Here is a 21,824-nt window from a genome sequence, read left to right as displayed (position 1 = left end):
ATAACATTCAGGGAGTAAAAATTTAGAAAATAGAAATAAAAATATTTCTTAAAATCCCATAACCCAGAGATGATTACCTCCAATATTGCTTTAATATGCATATAAAATAGAATTAATCCTGTAATATTTAACTAGCTCTTTGCACTTGATAGTGTATCATGAACATTTCTGATATGAAATGTTTATGAAGCATTGATAATTTTTTGAGTGCATATTACATTCACATGAGTTTTATTTATATATACACATACCTGCTTGTTACCCTCCATTCCCCATAGGTAACTACCTATTTCATTGGTTTTAAAATATCTTCCCAGAGTTTCTTTGCACAATATAAGCAGATTTAAATATGTTTTTATTCCCCTCACAACTTTTATGCAAAATGTAGCCTTCTGTACGTACTTTTACACCTTGATTTTTCTAATAGATCTGTATACTCTACCTGCAACATTGTCCATGCTGCATTATTATTATATTGCCTCATCGTTTTTGGATATTGTTTAACCAATTCCTGATTTGGGGAGGATTTTTTTAGACCTTTGGCTGTCTCAAAACAGCTTTAATTATTAGATTGTATGTTTGTATACAACTCATGATTATTTCCTTAGGATAAATTACTTGAAATTCTTTGCTGGGCTTTTGCTTCATGTTTTCCAAATTGTTCCTGAAAGGTTCTAGCACTTTGTACCTTCCCCAGCAAGGGTTGCCAGCAGATCCAAAGAGAATTAAGTTAATAGAGGCCGTTTGGAAGAGTGAACCTTTCGAATATTATATGCAGGAGGAAATAGGAACAGGAAAGCCACGGGGGACCACTATTGTGATGGTGTGGAGGGAGAGGGCTCGGTGAGGGGTGGCTGGAAGTATTTGAAAGAACACATCAGAACCTGAGTGAGATGTCCATTCTGGTCTTGCCTCTGCTGGGACATCTGGGATAAGTCTCTAAGGTCTTCGAGTCTGTTTTTTCATCATTGAATAAGGGAGGAGTGCTTTCTGAGTTCTCCCTCTTTCTAATGATGTGGGTTACTCATCTCTCTTCATTTCAGTAAATGCTAAGCCTCACCTTCTCAATCCACTATCTTTCATAAAATTCAGGGTGAATTTATGTGTGTGAATGTAACTTTTTTTTAAAATTTTATTATGTTAGTCACCATACATCATGATGTGTGTTAACTTTTTAAAAACTCATTCATCTGCAGATGATGTATCATAGACGCTGCAGATGTGCAACAGCATTCAGCAGCAGTAGGTGACTCACAAACACCGAACTTGGGGAGGTGGCGGTGGTAGATTTGGCTCTTTGTGGTACAGAGATTTAACAGGTGGCAGCCAGGGAGGCTGAGCGTCAGCTTGCACCCCCCTGACCAGGCTCCCCAGCCGTCAGCCAGCCCCCGTAGGCAGGCGTCCAGTTATTGGTCACCTCCGTGCCAGGGCCGTTTGTCGTTAGAAGCTGCCCCAACTTCACCAAAGGAGAACTTTGGTCACTGAGCTAAGACTGGTCAAGGATAAATAAGATGCCCAGGCATTTCCTTCCTTTCTCTACAGCAAGCAAACTAAAGAGGATCCAGGTGTGCAAGAACTGGAGGCATTAATAGACACAATCCAGAAGCAACTGCAAGATCATCCGTGCAAAGATAACATTTGCGAAGCCTTTCAAATTTATGACAAGGAAGCTTCAGGATATATTGACAAAGAGATGTTCTTTAAAATCTGTGACTCTCTCAACCTGCCAATTGATGATTCCTTGATTAAGGAGGTCAGTAGGAGTTGCCCTTCTGGGTTGATTGCAGAGGCTGTGAACACCCGTTTTTTCTCTCCCAGAGGCAGTTGCGGGTGGTTTTGGTTTTAACGGTAAAATTTAAGATGTTTGAATCAGATCTCCTATTCGGCCCTCATTTTTATGGTTTCCCCTTGATTGTCGCATTGGGGTTCTTTGCTCATGGCTGTAGTAAGGCCTCTCTTTACGTGGGTATGGGCTAGACCGCACAGCATGGTGGATAAGCCATGGCCGCCGAAGGAGGGCTGCAGCCGTGATCCCAGAGGGGCAGCCCCAAGGGGAGACCCAAAGGTAATGGGATTGAGCCTGTGGCCACCCTCCCAGCCAGCGCTTACCGAAGCTCAGCAGTACAGCGGGTGTGGGAGAGGGCGAGACCACCGCCCAGGGCCAGCTGCACACGGAGGAAGGACATGGACATTGTCCTCCTGGAATTTTCATGAGTGAGTTGCAGAGAGGGTTTTGTGCCTTTGTTTCATTAGAAATCCCTCTAGCCAGGGCTTCCCTGGAACTTGGACCAAAATTTCTCCCACAGTTGCCGATGACTGTGACTTATCACTGAGACTTCTCCCTTGTCCTCCTGGAATTTTCATGAGTGAGTTGCAGAGAGGGTTTTGTGCCTTTGTTTCATTAGAAATCCCTCTAGCCAGGGCTTCCCTGGAACTTGGACCAAAATTTCTCCCACAGTTGCCGATGACTGTGACTTATCACTGAGACTTCTCCCTGCTGTAGACCTTCTTAAAGATTTTAGCAAAAAGGGATGTTCAGAAGTGAAGACTCATTTAGGGGAGGCTGTCGTGTGGTGCTGGAGAAGAGGATTTTTCAGATATTGGAACATCAGCAGGGAGGGGAAGAGGGCAGGTAGAAAAGAATGTGTTCACTTGGGCAAATGCCCATTTAGCTTCCCAAATCTCAGATGGACAGCATGCCCAGCTTTTGATTTTTTTTTTAAGTCATTTGTGCTGTGACCTTGACATAGGAATTGCGGTCAGCAGGGTGGGGAAGGTGTGGGTGGCAAGGATGATTTGCACGTGTAAAGGTAACCACAGCAGATCAGGCTACTCCCCCTAGAGCGGAGCTTCAGGGGACGTGGTTTGAGCAGTGACGCAAGGCTTCTTGGCCTTTGGGCAAAGATCAAGTGAGCAGTGACGGAACTAGATTCTTCTACTTTCCTGTGATAACAGCAACTTGCTATTTTAAAGAGTTCTACTCTGTGCAGACCAGGTGGACAAAGCTCGTATTTGAATATAAAAATAATTAAGAGTGCTCTGGAAATGACAGTGTTCTTATAAATGTGAGTCCTGAAATCTCCGGCAGGCCCTTGACTCCTCTGAGCTTCAGTTTCATTCAGTTGAAGATGGGGATTATGTCTGACCCACGTGCCAGGTTCATAGGAGCATTTTAGAATCCGCCGATTTAAACTCTGACCTGGTTTACAAAGGCTGGGGATGGTTATTAATAAGCGGGCCCTGCCGCTCTGTCTCACTTGCTCTCTCCTTTCTCCCGCAGTTGATCAGGCTGTGCCCTCACAGAGAAGACAAGATTAACTACTATCACTTTGTGCGTGCTTTCTCCAAACGACCTGGCTGAGGAGAGAATGCAGTACGACGTTTTGAGGTCAGACCTACGTTTTGAAACACCTTGTACTTTTCATAGAGGCATTCACAGGGATCTTTATATTTTTCAGTTCTTAGATTTCAATACTAAAATTAAACTGGATCTTTTAAAGAGCTAAGATTGGTGCTTTATTTAGGGAGGTAGGGGTAGGGTATTGTGATGGCTAATTAGGTATCAACTTGTCTGGGGCCATGGAGTGCCCAGATGTTTGGTTAGACATTTCTCTGGGTGTGTCCGTTTCTGGCTGAGATTAACAGTTGAAGTGGTAGACTGAGTAAAAGCAGATTGCCCCTGGGGTGGGTGGGCCACATCCAATCCACTGAAGGCCTGAACAGAAAAGGTTGACCATTCCCCAAGAAAGAGAATTCTGCATGCCTTTGGATTCAAACACTGGCTTGTCCTGGGTCTCGTGCCTGCTGGCCTGGCCTTCAGACTAGAACTATACCCTCCACTCTCATGGGAGCAAAATCTTGGGAATTGTCAGCCTCCATAATCCCACGAGCCCATTCTTTATAAGAAAACTTCTTTCTCTACATAGACATTCCATTGGTTGGTTCTCTGGAGAATGCGGACTACTATGGGTATGGAATGACTACGAGCAGAAGGAAAGCCAGATTTTGCTGGGGCAGCAGCATGTGGGGTGTTGGAAATACGCACACTCTGCTGTTGCTGCGGGCTGGAAGCCACAGTTTTTGAACTGTGGCTCTAGGCCCATTAGTGGACCTGCAGTTTTAAAAATGGAATAGAAAATATAAGTGTGGTACAAATAGGTTATATATTGTTTCATGAAACTTTTGTTTGAGTGTATTTACTGGGTCATAATGGAAAATGTATTCCTTGATGTGAATTATAGTTAAAATATATAGTAGAAAAATGCTGCTTTTTGAGAGCCTAGCCTTGAGATGAGAGGAAAAGTAGTTAACTGGTTATCTGATGAGCTCTGCCTCAGCTTTTAGAATGAGGGCTGCTCCCGAGTTGAGGCCAGCCACCACCTCCAATTTTAACTGCCAGCCCAGATTCTTCCCTGCTTCCCCAGGTGGTGGTGTAAAGGAGGGGAGAGCTGTCCCTACAGGATCCAGGACACCTGCCCTCTCAGAACGGCTCGTTCTTCCTTCACTGATGAGCCAAGCCCCCTCCAACTAGCTTACTCAAAGGGCTGTAAGACCATATGTACTGACTCCTTTCCTGCTCCAGGTCAGTATCTCAAGAACTAGTGAAAGCCCTCAGTCACTTAACTAGTAAAAGCCTAATTTCCAAGTACTCAGAAGTCCATTTCAGTCTAAAGTAAAAATCCTAAACTCTATCCTGCCTGCCCAAACTTAGAAGCCTTAGTGTGTGTGTGAGTGATAGGTATAGCGGGTTTCTTCTTCCTTCTGGTTTCTGCTCCCCTTGCTCCCAACTCAGCCACACTGCTGTTTCTGGCCTGTGTAGTGTCCGGGAAGGGTAGCGAGTAGATCCCAGAGGAAAGGGGCAAAGTCTTATTTCTGGGTCCAGTGAAGTCATCATCTGGGTCAGGGCCTCCTGTGTGTCATGTGCCGAAAGGCTGGCTCTCTCGCTCCCCCCCCCCCCCAGAAAGGACACTCCCACAGGAAACCTCTCAGATGCCATCCTCAGATGGCCCAGTCTCCAGCGTGCCTGGTCCTAAAAGCACATTCCCTCCGGGCTCCTCCTCGTCCCCTCAGGCTTCCCCTCCCAGGGCCTTCAATCTTGCTGTGTGTCTGTCTAGACTGCTCTCTGGCCTGTGCAGTTCAGCAGCTCAGCTGGTCCTTTCCTGGAGACTCACTGTAGGTGAGAATCAGGTACTAAATCTCACGTTCTCTTAACTCTAGGGGACCCAGGTCAAACTGAGTCCATTAAAGCATCTTCCTCACTTAGCTTGTGGACCTACTGCACTCCGACAGTCCCTTTCAGGAACTCCACACTCTAGTAACTTCTCCACAACCCTGCAAGAGGGAAGTTCACGAAACTGGATCCTCAAGTCTTTCACAGGTCTGCGCCACCTGCTACAGACGGAGGTACCTGCCGGCTTTGGTCCGAAGCCAAAAGGGAGACATTAGGAAGACGTCCTCTCACCCACCTTCTGAGGTCCAAGTGCTCCTCACCCTTCTACCCTTGTTCTGACTGTTCTCTTCTGTGCCTGCCCCGCTGTGAAGGTCAAGTGCCTCACGGAGAGCTATGCTGAGTACGGCAGGCTGCGCTTGCCTACAGGACGTCAGCCTCACTTCCCAAGCTTGCCCAAGACAGGAAGCTCCGTCACCACGTACAGACGACCAGAGCCAGCAGGTCACTTCTGGGGGCCCCACGCTCCCTGCTCAGCCCCGCTAGTTTATACAAGCCCCGCCGAGGGTAGAGCCCCACGCACAGATCGTTCTCCTGAATTCCGAATGGCACCGCAGCCACCTGATGTCGCTTGGGCTGCACTCAGCCCCGGCATGCAGTGGGGTCCTGGCCGAGGGGATGTTAGCGTGGGACGTTAGCCTGCAGCCAGCAGCACTGCAGGGAGGGGAAAGGACCTCTGCTGAGGGGGCCACCAGGGAGGGGAGACAGGTTGCCTCCTGCCTGGCGTCTGCCCCATAGGCGGCCGAGAACGGCAGCTCTCCACTCTGAGCAATGGGGACAGGACGGCTTGGGACAGCTATGGGCTCGGGGCAGCAAAATCGGCCCCGCGGGGAAGATGGGCTCGGGGGCAGCCGCTGCTCAGGCCCGGGGCTTGCACCCTGTCTGTAACCACCCTCGGGGCCTTGAAAATACCAGCTAAGTAGGGCGGGTCAAACCCCTGTCTCTAGGCCTTGAGGGCATTTGGGACCAAGAGGGGGAGAAGACCTCTCAGTGCTTCCAGAAAATCAGGGGTCACTTGGGTGAGGGACTCCTTAAGATCCTGCTGGTACCGAATAGCCTGAGTGTATGTGTTCATTAAAAACCAGCCAACAGTGCTTTATTTGTACCATGCACTCAGCATTCACCTTCCCTAAATCTCACCAGCACCACTCCCTGTGAAAACAAGCAGCAAGCACACAACCCTCAAAACTGTAGAACACAGATGAACAAACAAACGGGCTCAGAAAGGTTAACTGGCCAAGGTCACCTAGCGTCTTCCGGCAGAGCCGGACCAAAACCCACGTCTGCAGCAGAGCTTGCCCTCCATGGGTGTCCCTCAGCTTCACCTCAGGTGAGTGCTTCCTGTGCCATCCTCACGCCCTGTGGGGGTCCATGGCTACCTGCCCCCCGTAACTGCACTCCTCTCCTGTGCTCTCTGAAGACCGTTCTGGAAAATACAGACCGCTGCAGGCAGGGGCAGTCCATAGAACAGACCCCAGCAATCCCCACGGCCCACCACCATGACGAATACTGTTCAGCACCAACAGCAGGATTTTACACGCACACCTTAGGACGTGACTGCATCACGCAGCAAGCTCGAGGTGCTTCCCCGTGGAGCTTGGCGGCAGACCCCGTGTCAAGAAAAAGCCTTTCTGCTTTTCTACTTTACTTTATAGTTACAGACTCAAAAATGCCTAGAACGACCCAGCACTCAAGATAACTTTCTCCATCCTTCATTCCAATTCCCTCCTTTCTGGGACCAAAATGAACAAATACCGCTCAAAACAGACATACAAAAAAGGACCATTAGAGTGAAAAATGATATCAATGAGATTAAAATGGACACAAAATTACTTTTCAAGTGAAAACAAATGTAAGCATCCAGATTAAAAAGGAAGATAAAGTGACCAGAGACAGCGAGACTGATAATTCTATGCCTTTTATTCAGTTATTTCAAAAATATTTGATTTGTTTCAAAATGTACATTAAAAAAATCCATACAAAACTGTAATTTGTTTTAAAACCAGACAGAAACAGTGGAAAAGGCTTTTGAAAAAAGTTCATTGAAAGTAAAAAGACCCCCCCGCCCCCGCCCAAAAAACCCCACCTTTTACATGAAAGCATAAATACGGCAGGTACAAATTTTCCTTGAGTTCCTAGTTGAAATTTGGTCCATGACATGAACAGGCTAAAATAGAAAAACAAGACTTGTCCACATTTGCATTATGAGTTGCTCACGGCACCAGCAGCCTCAGCTCATCCTTCAGGTGTTTACTGAACAAAAGAACTGAAAAATGAGGTGTGGGGGTCTCCTCACATGAACACTCGAATCCGTACCCAAGGACACAGCGGAGCTTTCAGCCCCAGCCAGCCCCTGTCAGTGAACAGTGCACGCATGGCTGCCCCTCAGAACCACCTCCTTCCTCTCCACACGAACAAGAAACTCTAGAATGCTCTTAGAGTGACGGTGACATCTCAGGTGTCCCAAGAGATCTTATTCCCAGACACGGATTTATTTAATGCCCCATCATGAGAATATTTTTTTTTTCCTTTTCAACTGATTTAAGAAAAATCTACGGCCTTCTAAGGCGATGCTACACTGTTCTAGGAGAGTGCCACTGAAACCCACTCAGGATGGAGAGATGACCGCGATGAAGGGAAAGTAGCGCACGTTTCTTCGGTAGGGGAGGACGACCCCCCCCCGCGGGTCCCTTCCCTTCCCGGCTGCAGGGTACTTAGGGACAGCAGGGCCTGTGGAAGACCACGGGCTGGGGGAGTTATTGCACAACCCGGAGGAGCAAGGGGATGGCGGGCAGCTGCGGCTGCTAACATAGGTAACACTGAGTTAGGAGCGCGGAGAAACTCTGCAACGACCAAACCAGACCCACCGTCAGACCGGGGTCTGGGAGCAAACACTTGTGACTGGGAAGTAAAAGTAAACACCTTGATCTTACCAACTGTGGGTTGAATAGGAGGCAAAAAAGATTGGAAGAAGTTAGAGCCAGGCTACTGTTCTTTTTAATGGGGAGGAGGCGCGCTGGGAGGACTGGCCGAGGTGGGGCTTGTGCCCCCGGAGGCCCCTGGGCTTCCCTCCACAGGTAGGACGTGCAGGTGCCTGCGGCCGGGCCCTCAAGGCTTCTGCAGCCACCCGTGTGGGCCAAAACAAAACCTAGAACATACCATGAACCCCACCCCCACGGGGGGCGGGGACGGAGACAAATGAGGCCAAACTCCCAATCCGTGTCCCTTTTACATGGAATGTACCGGGGTCCAGTGTCCTTGGCTGCAGAGGACAACCCGCCCCAGAGGCCTGCCCGGTGGGGTTGGCCACACAGCACGCGCGGGGGCTGGGAGGCCCCACGGCAAGTAAGGCACTTCGTACACAAGAGGAGGGCCCGCTTGGGACAAGCACTCTGGGGTCGCCGAGCACAGGGTCAGCACGGAACACAGCAGTCCCAGTGCTTTTCTGAGACCTCTAGAACAAGAGGGAGCGGGCCGCAGGGGAGGCAGCAGACGAGGAGCAGCAGGTAAACTAGGCCGGTGGGAACCAGAGAAAAGCAAGAGGGTGAAGGCTGCTTCCTGGGCCAGCCGGGGCCGGAGAGGGGTCCCACGGAAGTTTCACATGCTCGGACAATGACCCGCTTCCCCAGTTGTACCCAGAGTCCCTTCGGAGGAGCAGGGCTGCAGGCAGGGGAGGCAGCGGGAGGGAAGAAAGACCACTCTGTTGTCCCGCCTCCAGCAGGGAAGAGCAGAGGGCGGCAACAACATTCGCGAACGAAGTCTGTTCGCCTGGGTCAGCAGGGGAGGAAAACCCCACTGGGAAGGCTGAAACCTGTGCAAGATATCCAAACCAAACCTTCCCGAGCCACAGGGGACCTAGCAAGCCACTGAAAACTTAAAAAGGCATCCAGGGAACAGAATTTTCTCTTGTGGAATCTTGGGAGGGGGTGTACTCTCTGCCTCTTCCTCTCCTTCACCATTTAGAAAAAAAGTGAAAGGGTACGGAGGAAGGAGGTCCCTAAAGGAAAACCCAGACGCACACTCCCCTGAAAGAACACTGAAGCCAGGCTTCAGGGGTCTCTGGAGGCCAAGGGATTCCAGTCAAGAGCGGCATCTGCAAAGGTGGCCAGAGCACAAGGTCTATTTTGGTTTCTGAAATTCAAGCGCTGCCTTGAGACAGAAAAAGGTTCTCGGCAACAATTTAGGTCTGGTGGCGCGCGCACACAGAGGGGGGCGCGCGCACACAGAGGGGGGCGCGCGCACACAGAGGGGGGCGCGCGCACACAGAGGGGGCGCGTGCGCACGCACACACACACACACGGTTAGAATGGGGGAGAAGCAGCTCCCCTCCAGGCCCTGCCTGCTCCCCCTTTCCTCTCAAACCTTCCCCTACCTTCAAAAAGAACACATGTAACTTATTAATAGTGCAGCTATCAGAGCCTGATGGTAAAAATAGCTTTCCCACCACTGAACCTCAGCAGCCCCAGGTCCTCCCCCAACACCACACAGCCTGTCTGTCCTGCCACGGCCACCTGCTCGGCCTCCCCCACGCCTGTGCCGGTCAGGGATGTTTTAGAGAGAGGCGGCTGTTGCTGAGGTAGATTAGCATCTCAGAGCTATCTGACAGGGCCCTCACTGATGGCTCGGCACTTTGGGAACAGGAGAGCGCTAGTTTAAGACTGAAGACGACAGCCAAGGTGGCCAAATCAGGACAAGCCAGCACAACAAGCTCACAGGATGAGATGGGGTTATTTGGGCCCCTGGCACCCTGCTGCGCCAGCCTGCCAAAGCCTGGGCTCTGCTCAGAGATAAATGTGGCCGGGATGCCAGAAGGGTGACAAAGCTCCCTCCAATTACTCTGATATCCCCCCTTCCCCTCCGATCCTTCCTAAGGCCCAGCTGGTGACACGCTAGCCTTACTCATGGTCTCAGGGGTGTTGACACGGCAGAAAAAAAATCTTACTAACCCTCATCCCTGCACACACCCTATCCTTTAAGAAACAGAGCCCCAGCCCCTGGGGCGGCGGTACCACCTCTGAATCACACCTGCCCCAGCGCCAGAAGCTTGCAGGACACTTCGGGAACACAGAGCCAGGTGGCCTCTGGCAACAAACACCTAGACCTATGGCCATGAGAAGGGAGGCTGCCTGATGCAGGCCTTGAGCTGCTCGCCCTGTCTCTCGGCCTGCAGGTCACAGCGTACCCGCCAAAGTTGAGCCGGGGCTCACCTGAGGGAGCGGCCCCTTGCAGGGAACAGAACACTGCCTGGGACATGGCCAAGGGGAGGGGAGGGCTGGGCTGAGCGGGGAGGCTCATGGGGCAGCTTTGGAGCCTGCTGGCTGAACGCCCTTCCCTCACCAGGCAAGGTGGGGAGCGTGAACGAAACCACAGCCTGGGCAGGGGTATTGGGCCAAATAGTTAAGGGGTCCTGGCTCAGGTCTGCTGGGTTGGTACCAAGCCACGCTCCTAGCAACGTTTCTGCTCTGCAGCCCAGAGAAGTGTCAGGGAAGGATGGGAGAGATGCAGATCTCCAAAAAGGCCGTCCTGCTTCCTAAGGGTAATCAGACGCCAAGGGCAGATCTTCCCATTTCTATAGCCTTAGCCTGGACAGAGAGAGGAGGGTCTACAATGGTGTTTGGGTACAAATCCCTCAGTCACTGGAAAATTCAATCTCTGATGCAAGTGACATGGAGGAGAGGAGTTGCCCTGATGAAAAGGCCCATCTCCCCCTTTTTAGGATAATAATCCAAGGTTTGGCTTCTATGAGGTCAGAAAGAGGACCAGCACCTCAACTGACATTTCTACGCCCACCAAGACCTGCTCCCCACACCTCAGCACAGAGGTTCAAGAGTTCCTAATTAGGACTAAGCCTAACCCCTTCTGGAAGTCCTCCCCAGGCCCCGTATGGACTTGGAGGCCTTGTCTTTGGGTGGAACAGAGGGAAGAAAGAGGGGAGGGTAAGGCAGAAGCCTCCCCTTGGCACAGGTGTCTGCTCAGCTACCCTGCAGATCATTCTGAGTCCCGCTTTCATACAGTCTAAAATGTTGCAGGTGTGCTCAAATATCACAGGATGACGATGACAGAGACACTCAACAGATGAGCCAGAGGGTGAGCAGCCCAGCGACCTCCCTGTGGCACCAGGGGGCCAGTGGGGGGCTTGGTGTTCCTGCAGCGGGAGAGACAAGTCAGGCAGCAAGGCCAGCCCCTCACCGGGCCACCTGGCTCTGGGCTTTGGGCCAGCATCCGCCGGGCCGCTCTGGTAACTGTGGTTGGGTGGGGTTTTGAATGCTGGTGAACGGTTGAAAAAGCGGCTGGGGCTGGGGCTGGGGCTGGGGCTGGGGCTGAAGAACGGCCTAGGGCTCCCACTCCATCATCTCTGCCACCGTTACCTTTCCAGAAAGGCCTGTTGCTCTGTTCCTGCTCTAGTGGGTGGGAAGACTTGTCCTCCTTCAGCACCTCCCCGGCAGAGCGAGGGCCAACTGGCCTCCGTGCAGGACCGGCCACTGGGAAGCGGTCTTGAGTCACGGGACCCAACACAGTTACCACCACCTTTCTGGCCCAGGTCGCCATGCCCCACAGCCAAACGCTGTGGCATTTCCAAGTAGCAGTGGCGCTGCCGGGCCTCCGGATGGTGTGTGCGGACCTGGAATCATACATCTCAGTTAATCAGCACCTGGAGATGATGATCCAAGAGGACTGGTCTCTCCTCTCCTCACCCGAACACGGGGGGGCCCCCCAGGGGCCTGCAAGCAGCCCCGGGCAGAGGCTCCGGGGCACGAGGCGTCTGACTCTGACAGGTCCTGGGGACTGATGCTGGGTGTCGGATGGCCAGGACTGCAATTTGAGCTCCCTCTCGTAAAAATCAGACAGAAAAATTGCACAATATGGTGAAAAGTCAAAGGAAGCAGCCATGAAGGAAGAGAAAGAGGAGGCCAGTCAACAGAACCATGAGAGCCTGGGCTTCTAGAAAACCCAACACAGCGCAGAGGTGAGGACATGAAGTGGCTTGAGGGAGAGAAAGAAGAAGAGTTTTGGTTTTATTGAGAATGGTTTATGGAAGAGTAAGAAGAGAAAGCCAAGAAGTAAGAAAGAGGAAAAGCCCTGTTCAGAGACAGGTTCCTGCTGCTTGAGAGTGAGCAACAGGACTAGGAGAGGGAAGGCAGTGTTGGGGGCTGGGCTCCCCCCCTCCCTGCTGGGCCCCCACAAGAGGATCCCTGTTCCAGCACTTTGCCCTCAAGGAGACTTGAGTTTCTTAGTCCGTGGGGAGGTGCCATTTTCTGCTTTCACCACTCCATTTTCATGGTAACCTAGGAAGTGAAGGGAGACAGACAGATGTAGTGTTCCCGTGGGACAGGCGCAGGGCACACGGGCGGGGGGGGGCGGTGCCCGGCACAGCTGCCCACCGAGAACGGCTCCCAGGGAGTTCCTGCTCCCCGAAGTGTGACTCTGCAGGAGGCTGGAGGATCCCTGACTGTCCTTTAGCAGAAGGGGGCCAGGGTGACAGAGTGGGGACCCAGGAACAGGCTGGGGCCCGCCACCCGGACCAGATCCTAGGTAGAATCGTGTAGACCCCGCCCAGCGTAGACCCTGCCAGTGTAGACCCGCCAGCATAGACGCCCAGCGGCCTCGGTTTCTCTCCGCCGCCTGCAGGGCACCGGCTCCCGGGGAAGGGAGAACAGAGAGGAGGCCGCAGAGGCTCCAGGGACAGGCCTTACTCAGAGGCCCTATACTCCTCTGGCAGAAAACACTGTGCTATCTTTTTACTATTGTGGAGAACTCCTCCCTGTGCCTGCTCCAAGTCGCTGTAGCTGCAGCCTTGCGGCCGCACCCACCCCCGCCCGGCCTGAGCCCCCACACCCGGCTGCACACGCCCTGCTCCAAACACACAGGAGCCCTTGCCCAGTGGCCGCACCCACCCCCGCCCGGCCTGAGCCCCCACACCCGGCCGTGCACGCCCTGCTCCAAACACACAGGAGCCCTTGCCCAGTGGCCGCACCCACCCCCGCCCGGCCTGAGCCCCGACACCTGGCCGCGCACGCCCTGCTCCAAACACACAGGAACCCTTGCCCAGCGGCCGCACCTGGAGAGAGGCAGGTGAGTCAGAGCACAGGCTGGACCGAAAGGGCAAGGGCTGGCTGGGGCCTGGGGCCGGCGGTTACGGGAGTGTGGCCAGGCCACAGGAGAAGTAGGCGTCCCACCCCTGCTGCCCACCTGGCACCGTGTCCCCGAGTCACTCCCTAAGACAGAAGACGAGCCAACAGCCTGGGAGGCAGGCACATGGCGTGACGCAGAACGAGAGGGCAGGTGAGGACAGAGCCACCCGGGCAACAGGAGGCAGATCTTGGCCGGCGTTCAGAAGCCACTTCGAGGACACGCTTCCCGCCAGAGCTCCCCACCCTGCCCCACCATGGCCAGCCCCACCCCCACCACGTGGCCCTGGCCCCCGCCCAACCACGTGCCAGTCAGGCCGGGCCCGGCAGGAGCCCAAGAGCCAGGGCCCAGGGAAGGACTGGTCCAAGGAGAGCCTGCGGGGCCCGGGGCCTGCGCTCCTCCCCATCCCTCCCAGACAGTACCGCTACCTGCCCGGGGGCCTGGCACTCACCAGACTCCCTCTTGATGAGCCTGGCTGGCAGTCTGGGGGCAGCTGAGACTCTCCGCTTGGCACTCTGCTCGTTCCAGTACTCCCGCCAGTGCCGCAGCTGGGAGTGGATGAAGCGCCACATGAGCCAGGCCTGGGCAGCACACACCAGCAGCAGCATGCAGAGCCTGCAGAGGACCGAGGGCCAGGGGCCGGGGGCCAGGCTCAGGGGCGGGGGGGGGGGGGGGCGCCCCGCAGCCCCCACCCCGCCACCCGCACCCTGGAGAGCGTGCCAGTCTCCCCGCAAGCACACTGGACGGGTGCTGACAGAGGGATGGGGGCACGGGAGACCAGGGAGGAGGAGGTGACAGGCGCACGTCCAACTCCCTAGTCAAATGCCCTCCATGGCCTGTCTCTTTTGTACCCACAGCACAGAACGGGACTCCTTTAAGCTTCATATATAGAGTGAAAGAATTCAAATGAATTGAATCAAGATACAGCAAAATAATTCTAGAAGAGTGGCTTCTCATTTAGCATGCCACTTTGAAAGCTGAGCAACAGCGGACAAATCACACACCCTCCCAGGCCCCAGGGTCGCCTGGAAACACAATGGCTTCCTCCCTGCCTCCACCCCCCCCACCCCCCGGCCCCATTTCCCCGCTGTGGAAGGCCACTGGCCAAGTTGCCTAGCACACCACCATACAGAGTCCAAGCGTGGCTGTAAATCGAGGGCCTGGACAGGACACGCATCTTGCACCACGAAGCACTGGGCAAGGGCAAGGGGACTCCCACTCGAGGACCCTGACCGCAGTCTCAGCAGGCCAGGCCAGGCCGGCCAGTGAGGATGGGCTTGCCGGAAGCAGAAGGCTGGTATTCCTTCTCCTCTCGGGCCTGCTGTCTAGAGATCTCCAGTGAAACATCAATGTGCAGGAGACTCAGGGGTCTGTTACCCCCTGGCCTTCCAAACTGTGCCAAGTTCAGGAGGCTCCTGGCAGGGCTCAGGGAGCCTTAATTTCTCTCCTTGGGCTTCTTCCCAACTCACCTGCAAAGTAAGGTGTTGAAGTTCCCTTTCTCGGGGTCAAAGGCCTGGTTTTCCATGCGAGCCAGTCCAAAGCCGATGGCCAGCACAGCGAGGGTGAGGCTGAAGAGGCGGGTGACCCCAAATACAGCAGCCCAGGCATTAAACCTGCTCGGGGAGGCGGAGAAGGGACATCAGCCTGTAGGGCCCATGAGGGAACCTTCACCCACTTCTCTGGAAGCAACCCCACGTGGAAAGAGCATGCAAGGGTAGCTGAGTAGGGTGTCCGAGGGAGGGAGGAGAAATCTAGAGTAAGAGGCTCCGAAAAACAGTCTCGGGGTGCCGCCTACAGGTAAGGGGCAGCTCATACCCCAGGCAGGAGCCTCCCACCAGGCAGGCCTCACAGGAGGGCCCTGCCCACGGCACCTCTGAACCGGCCAGCCGGCCTCACGCCACTCACAGCTTCTCGTTGTTCTCGTCTGCGAAGTAGAAGAGTCGAGCCATGTGGAAGAGGAACTCGGTGCAGTACTGCAGCAGCAGCAAGATGAGGCCCAGGCGGCTCAGGCTGGGAGCAAAGGACAAGCCTCACAGTCCTCCCGCCGGGCGCCATGGAGAGCAGAGGCACCCTGCGGTCCGCACTCCACGCCTCCTCTCCCCGGCTGGCCCTCCTCAGCCGGCAGGATTCTTTAAGGGAATACTGAAACCCCTGGCTGTCCACCGGGCCTGTCTGGGTCCGGCGCCGCCCCCCGCCCCCCCCAACAGTGAACCTGGGCTTTGGCTCTCACGGCACCTGTCCCCTTGCATGCTTCGCCCAGCCTGGGACCAAGCACATAAAAGGTGCTCAGAACAAGGGGCCAAGCCTTGCAGGTAGAAATACAAGGGATTCCCACCGTCTGGTTTTTCATTATCAAAGTCTTCGCAGCTAAGAGGTACACGGAGAGGCAAAACTCAACCTAACGCAAAAATGTGTGCTAATGAACCAGCCTCTTAAAACATTAGCACCACCCACTCAGACACCCCCCTCTGCTCAATTCCAGGCACGGGGTCGTTACGGATTTCCTTAGGCAGTTTGCTACAGAAGGTCAACTGTCGTTCAAATACACGCAGAAGGACTGCAAAGTGAAATGATGTGGGAGCGCTCCCACAGGCAGTGCTAACTGCGGATCCCGCAGCTTCCACCGAGACCCAGGCAGGGCAAGATGGACGGGGAGGGTCTCGGGATCCTGAGGATGCTCGAGAGAATGACGTGAAAACTAGCCAACGTCCTCACATAACCTGGAAAGTCCAACATGATCTTGCCTGTGACCTCATCTCGAACCTCACTTTCGGCACTCCGGCCACAGTGGGCTTTACACCCACTCCCACCTCAGGGCCTCTGACCTGCAGTTTCTCTGCCCGCACCGCTGTCCCCCCAGATCTTCACGTGCCTGAGTCTTGTCATTCCTGCCTCCACTTGAGTCACCTCAGAGTCTTCCGTCCGCATGACAAAGGTGCCAAGGAGACAAGTCCCTCTCTCCCATTACCCAGCTTTATTATTCTCTTCATCACACTTAGCACCACAGGAAACTATTTTTTCTTTCCTTCTTTTTAAGAGAGGAACGGGGTAGGGGCAGAGGGAGAGAGAATCCCAAGCAGGCTCCACACCCAGCACAGAGTCCAATGCCGGTTTCGATCTCACAACCCTGAGATCATGACCTGAGCCGACATCAAGAGTCAGACGCTCAACGGACTAACCCACCCAGGTGCCTGCAAACTCAGTTTTCTTAATGGTCTGCCACCCGCTAGAATGGACACCCCAGGAAAGCAAGGCCTTGGTCTGCCTTCAGCCAGATGGGACCGCAGCTCCTAAGGCAGCGCCTGGCCCGGGGAGGAGCTCAGGTATGTGCTGAGTGAGTGAAGGCCTCTAAAAGTCAAGCTCTTCACCAAAACAAACACCAAGGCATCAGTTGGCATTTCAGAGGTGTGTCTTCCTGGGGAAATCCTGTATCTCTCCTTTCCTCACACTCCCTTCTGAAAAAGGATGGAGGAGAAGGGAGATCATGGTCCTTACACGAGCAGAGACACGGCTGCACCAGCATCACCGGGGAATGGAATGGGCTTCATTTTGGAGGATCTGCTGCTCCCTGCCCTCTTGGTTCTATTCTGATTCCAAAACAAGAATCACAGGACTCTGCCTGAACAGGGTCAGACTCCTGTCCATCTCCTTCCCTGGGACATGTTAGACGTGAGATAAACAGATCCTAGAGCATCTCCTGTCTTTGGGAGGAACAGTGACGGTACAGCAAGGACCCAACAGCAGGAAGCTCTCTTTCTACCTGGTCCTGCCTGCACATTCTCACCCAGGTCCTCACCGCACGCTGCTGGGTACTGCACAAGCACAGAGATCATCCCGCCATATAACCTTTGCTCCCCAAAGACCCAGCCAGGAGTTGATGCCGTATCAGCCGCCAGTGATAAGAGAGCAGGTGCAAGAGCCGCCTTCCTCCTAACTCCATTACCCCAGGCCGGTCACCCTCACAGGACGCCAGCCGTGAGGGTCTGGGAGATGATGGGCTCAGGGACCTCCAGGGAGCCTAGCAGAAAGTTATCCATCGCAAACCCTCAAAATGTCGGCCCAGAGAAGTATAGGGTGTTCTACGCTGCACAGATAAAGCTCAAGAAAATTCCAAGTTAGCAATGACATATCCTACTCATCAACAGGATTCTTTCTGTAAGAGACACTCCAGGCCAAACACTATGGCAACTCCTGCGACTTCAAAGCTATGGTTCAAGTGCCAACATCCCTCGAAGCCTCCCCTGGCTCTGTGTCAGCGGGACTGAGTCACTCTTCTGGGTTCCCACAGCCGAGCATACGTACTGTAGCCCCACGCTGGTCACACTGAGCGGTCCTGACCTGTGCCGACAACAGTCTCTCCCACTGGGCTAAGCATGAACCGCTCAAGATAAAGCAATTGCCACCTTTGTGTTCCCAGGTCTCGCATGGTGCTTGGCAAACAGAAGGTGTCTAATAAATGCCTCATCAAGTGCCTGTGTGGAGAGCTGCATGGACGTACAAGGGCATGGCAATCTGACCGGCTCGGGGTCTCACTCACTTTAAGAGGTATGCTCCAGCTATGTGGGCCAAGTACAGACAAATGTACTGCAGCTGACGGGGGATTTCCTCCTGCAAACAAGAGAAGCAGACGGTAAACATGCCCTCCCCGCCCCTAACTCCAGATGCAGGAACGGAGGGGAGGTGCAGAGGGATGACGGTGGGCCGGGCCGGGCTGCTCTCACCCAGCCAGTCCCAGATCACGCCGGAGGCCCACGCACCAGGTTGCTGGCAAGCCAGAGGGCGAGGCACCAGCTTCCAGTCCACGGGGCGGGACTGGGTTGAGAAAGAAGAGACAGGGACTGGGGAACAGGGTTTTTGGAAATAATTCAGAGGGAGGCTATTTAAGGGGAAAAAAAAAAAAAAGACCGAGAAAGGCCAAAACCTCTGATCCGCTATCTGGAAGACAAGAGGTAGACCTCCCGCAAAGCAACACATCTAGCGTGGGAGGCAGGAGACGCGCTGGTGGCCTGCTCTCTGGGAGATCTTTGCAGAGACTTTGCTGGCTCAGCATCTTCATCAACCCGCCAACACAGCCCACCCAGCTCAGGCCCAGCAGCTTACTGCAGGGGGTGTGGGGGACACGGGGCTTCCCAGATGGGGAGTACTCACCTTCCGTACCTTCTGGAAGTACAGCTCAGGAAGTGCGTGCAGCCAGTAGGCCAGCTGACACAGGTAGAAAAACTTCACCTGGAAGCTGGAGACAAGGGAATGAGTCACATGGGAGGGACGAGCACGGGGCCGGGGGGGGGGGGGGGGTGGCAGGACTGTGGGAGGAGCTGGTCCAGGAGCCGGAGGGAGGCCCCGAGCCCAGGGACCCTGCTCCACAGACCAGAGCACTCCACGGGAGGCAGAGTCCACGGAAGGAAACAAAAACGGTGAAGAGAGTACAGACGAGGGTTCCTTGGCTCCGAGAGGGGAAGGCTGAGCACGGACAGTCAAGATGGGGCACCACTCTATTGAAATAGAGTGAACAGAGCTAAGTGGCAAAGGAGGCATCGCAGCTCTAAGCCCTTTGCTGTTGTTCTGAAGGGTCTCAGGAAAGGCACCGAGGGCCTCCCACGGGAGGCAGACCCTCCTGGTTGTCTCGGCAGCACAGAGCAGGAGAGAAGGCGCACCGGCCGCGCAAGGCTGGGAGGAAGGTGTGCTGTGAAGGGGTGCAGGTCATCAAGAAGGTACGAGGCCCAGAGAATTTTCCGGAGATGCTCCGTTTCCATTATCGGTCTCTGACGGTGTAGGCACCTGCTGCTGGCTGAAAGTGAGTGTCCCTCAAAATTCAGATGCTGAAATCCGAATCCTCATGTGACGGTATTAGGAGGTGGGGCCTTGGGGAGGTGATTTAGTCATGGGGGCGGGGACCTCATTAATGGGAACTGTGCCCTTTGTAAACGAGACCCCAGAGAGCTCCTCCCAGGCTTCTCCACGTGAGGACACCACCAGAAAACCGCCCTCTCTGAACCCAGAAGCAGACCCTCACCAGACACCAAATCCTGGGCTTCTCAGGCTCCAGAACTGCGAGCAATAAATTTCTGTTGTATAATTTCTAAGCCACCCAGCCTCCGCCGGCGGAGCTAAGACATCACCTCTGTGACAGGGGCTAGTGAGGAGACATCATTTTGGGAGTCTCCAGTCAAGCGCACTAGCAGGAAGCAGTGCCCAGACAAGACTGCCGTGTGCAACACGGTTCCCAAAAAGGCTCGGGCCGTGAGTGGCTCCGGCCAGCCGGCCCGGCTTGCTGCTCCCTGGAGACACAGTCCTGCGAATACTCACGGGAGGCACACATGTGGGTAGTCTTCCCAGAGGCTTCTTGGGTTTGTTAAATATCCTTCCTGTAGTGGGCAAGGAGAGACGGCCTTTAGACAGGTGGCTAGGAGACCGGCCGGGGCCCTGGGCAGGGCCAGAGGCGCACCCAATCCCCAGCTGCCAGAAAGAGGAAGAGACAGGAAACATGAAAAATGAAGGCGCTCTCTCTGCACGGGAGCCACCCGGCCCTCAGCCGGCTTCTTCACTGTGACAGAGCCACGACATCGCAGAAAGAGCCCTAGTCTGGGGGCTAAAGACCTGTGTCCGCACGTGGGCCTGGCACTCACCGGTTGTATCCTCTGGGCAAGTTAGTCTCCCTAAACTTCAGTTGGCTCGTCTGAAAATGAGGATAAAAATACCCTCGCAGAGTTATTGTTAGAAATAAATGTTATAGCTTATGTTTATGCGTCTAGCATTATGCCTGGCATGAAGGCACTCAGGAAATGCTTGTAGAATGAATAAGCAAGTGGACTGGAAAAACGAAAAGCCTAGTTTGGCTTTTCGCATCGCTATGAATAAAAAGAATGCAGCACCGCACAGGCTTCCCCAGGAGGCCTCACCCCAGAGGACTCCTAAGTGCCGACCACACTGGGTCATCATCATGAGAGGTCTCCGTTACTCCACAAGTTCCTTCCCACCAGGGTCTTATCATGCCCTCCTTTATACCTCCAGCACCTAGCCCAGGGCCTAGAGTAAGGGAAGTAACCTGAAAACTCTCCCATCATGAAACGTCTAGAAATGCTGGATGACATCTAACAATGCTCTTAAATGCAAAGGGTTTTCCCAGAAAGGGATCTCCAAGGGACAGGAGGCTAAAAGCCAGAGCAGTGAGGGGAGGCTGGGGCAGCTCAGAGGGCACTAGTCTTGGGGCCAGGGTGTCTGTGCCCACGTGAGAACAGAAGACAGGGCCTCCAGAGGTGGAATCCAAGACCCTTGTGTAAAATCAGGACCCCTGAAGAGCTACAAAAGACGGTTAGACTAGAGTCTGCACTAGTTTGGGTTAGACTAGAGAAAGGGTAGACTACAGTCTGACAACCAATAAAGAGGGATTAAAGAAGCTTTCTGCTCATCCTGGGCTCGGGATGAAAAGCAAAATATATTATCCCTTGAAAATCTGTAACCTCAGGTTCACTTTCACATGGGTTTGGAGTTCAAACTTACACCCCTCATATGGTCCAAGAACTACAAAGCTTAGAAGTTAGTAGTATTAATACTGCTGGGCCAGTGATACCACTGGGGACTGGGGCATACTCTCATCCAAGGATGTACAGGATTCTCACACCTAAAACCGTGCTAAAGAGTCTGTAATCCAAAATTACAAAACACAAGAGGAAACACTCCTCTGTGAGCAAGAGTCGGCTGACATTACAAGAATCCGATAAAAACTTGTTGAATGAATGAATCAATGATGAATGCTTTAGGCACTTTCTCTCTTCTGAGGGAAGAGCGAGGCTCTTATTAGCCCCTCAGAGAAGGTTAGGACAGTATGACCCCGTCATTCCAGGGAAATCTCCAGTGAGAACATCCCAAGGAAGCAGCAATGTACTTAAGGAAGAAAATGGTCCATCTGGGACTGAGGTGGGAGGGACATTTCTGCCCGAAAAGAGACTGGCCAAGAGAAACCGCACTGAGAGAACCTAAAGCCCCGATGACCTTGTGATTTTAAACAGGAACCCTCGGGCGCCTGGGTGGCTCAGTTGGTTGGGTGACTGCCTTCGGCTCGGGTCATGACCCTGGAGTCCCGGGATCGAGTCCCGCATCGGGCTCCCTGCTCAGCGGGGAGTCTGCTTCTCCCTCTGACCCTCCCCCTTCTCGTGCTCGCTAACAAATAAAATCTTTAAAAAATAAACAGGAACCCTCCTCGGCTTGGCCCCTTTTCTTAGGAGACAAGGAGGTCAGAAGTTTGAAGCCAACAATCCCCCAGAAAAATGCTGCCTGCTTGTGAATGTCTAGTCCTCAGGGAGCGCAGGGAAGGAGTGCAGGGAGGAGGGCGGGGGAGTCAGGAAAATGACTCACTGCTCTGAGAACAGCCTTTTCCAGACCTCAGGCCAGGCAGCTGCCCGAGGGCGGCCCAGGGCCGGGGTGCCCTCTGGGGGCCAGAAGCCAAGGACCTGAGATCCCAGGGGGC

General features: G+C 53.9%; 2 protein-coding genes across 5 annotated transcripts in view; one reads left to right on the top strand and one right to left on the bottom strand.

Annotated features, from left to right (window-relative positions):
• EFHC1 (EF-hand domain containing 1) overlaps window positions 1-7,137 on the top strand; it is a 71,171-nt gene extending 64,034 nt beyond the window's left edge. For both annotated transcript variants that reach the window (XM_028097500.2, XM_028097498.2), the window contains 3 exons: window positions 1,543-1,753; window positions 3,281-3,388; window positions 5,218-7,137. In XM_028097500.2, the coding sequence (XP_027953301.1) occupies window positions 1,543-1,753; window positions 3,281-3,361 (292 nt within the window). In that variant the 3' untranslated portion in view covers window positions 3,362-3,388; window positions 5,218-7,137. The remainder of the gene's footprint in view (window positions 1-1,542; window positions 1,754-3,280; window positions 3,389-5,217) is intronic.
• A 2,184-nt stretch (window positions 7,138-9,321) lies between these two features.
• Window positions 9,322-21,824, bottom strand: part of TRAM2 (translocation associated membrane protein 2) — an 80,528-nt gene continuing 68,025 nt past the window's right edge. For 2 of the 3 annotated variants that reach the window (XM_028097501.2, XM_028097504.2), the window contains 7 exons: window positions 19,664-19,722; window positions 18,506-18,590; window positions 17,895-17,965; window positions 15,263-15,367; window positions 14,827-14,970; window positions 13,809-13,972; window positions 9,322-12,513 (listed from right to left, as the gene is read on the bottom strand). In XM_028097501.2, the coding sequence (XP_027953302.1) occupies window positions 12,440-12,513; window positions 13,809-13,972; window positions 14,827-14,970; window positions 15,263-15,367; window positions 17,895-17,965; window positions 18,506-18,590; window positions 19,664-19,722 (702 nt within the window). In that variant the 3' untranslated portion in view covers window positions 9,322-12,439. The remainder of the gene's footprint in view (window positions 12,514-13,808; window positions 13,973-14,826; window positions 14,971-15,262; window positions 15,368-17,894; window positions 17,966-18,505; window positions 18,591-19,663; window positions 19,723-21,824) is intronic. The other variant, XM_028097502.2, reaches the window with a different exon arrangement.

Source organism: Eumetopias jubatus, unplaced genomic scaffold (genome assembly GCF_037043125.1).
Source record: "Eumetopias jubatus isolate StellerSeaLion01/CBP00866 unplaced genomic scaffold, mEumJub1_p1.0 scaffold_6, whole genome shotgun sequence".
NCBI classification, from domain to species: domain Eukaryota; kingdom Metazoa; phylum Chordata; class Mammalia; order Carnivora; family Otariidae; genus Eumetopias; species Eumetopias jubatus.
The sequence above is the reverse complement of the archived record's forward strand: the minus strand, read 5'-3'. Positions and strand labels throughout refer to the sequence as shown.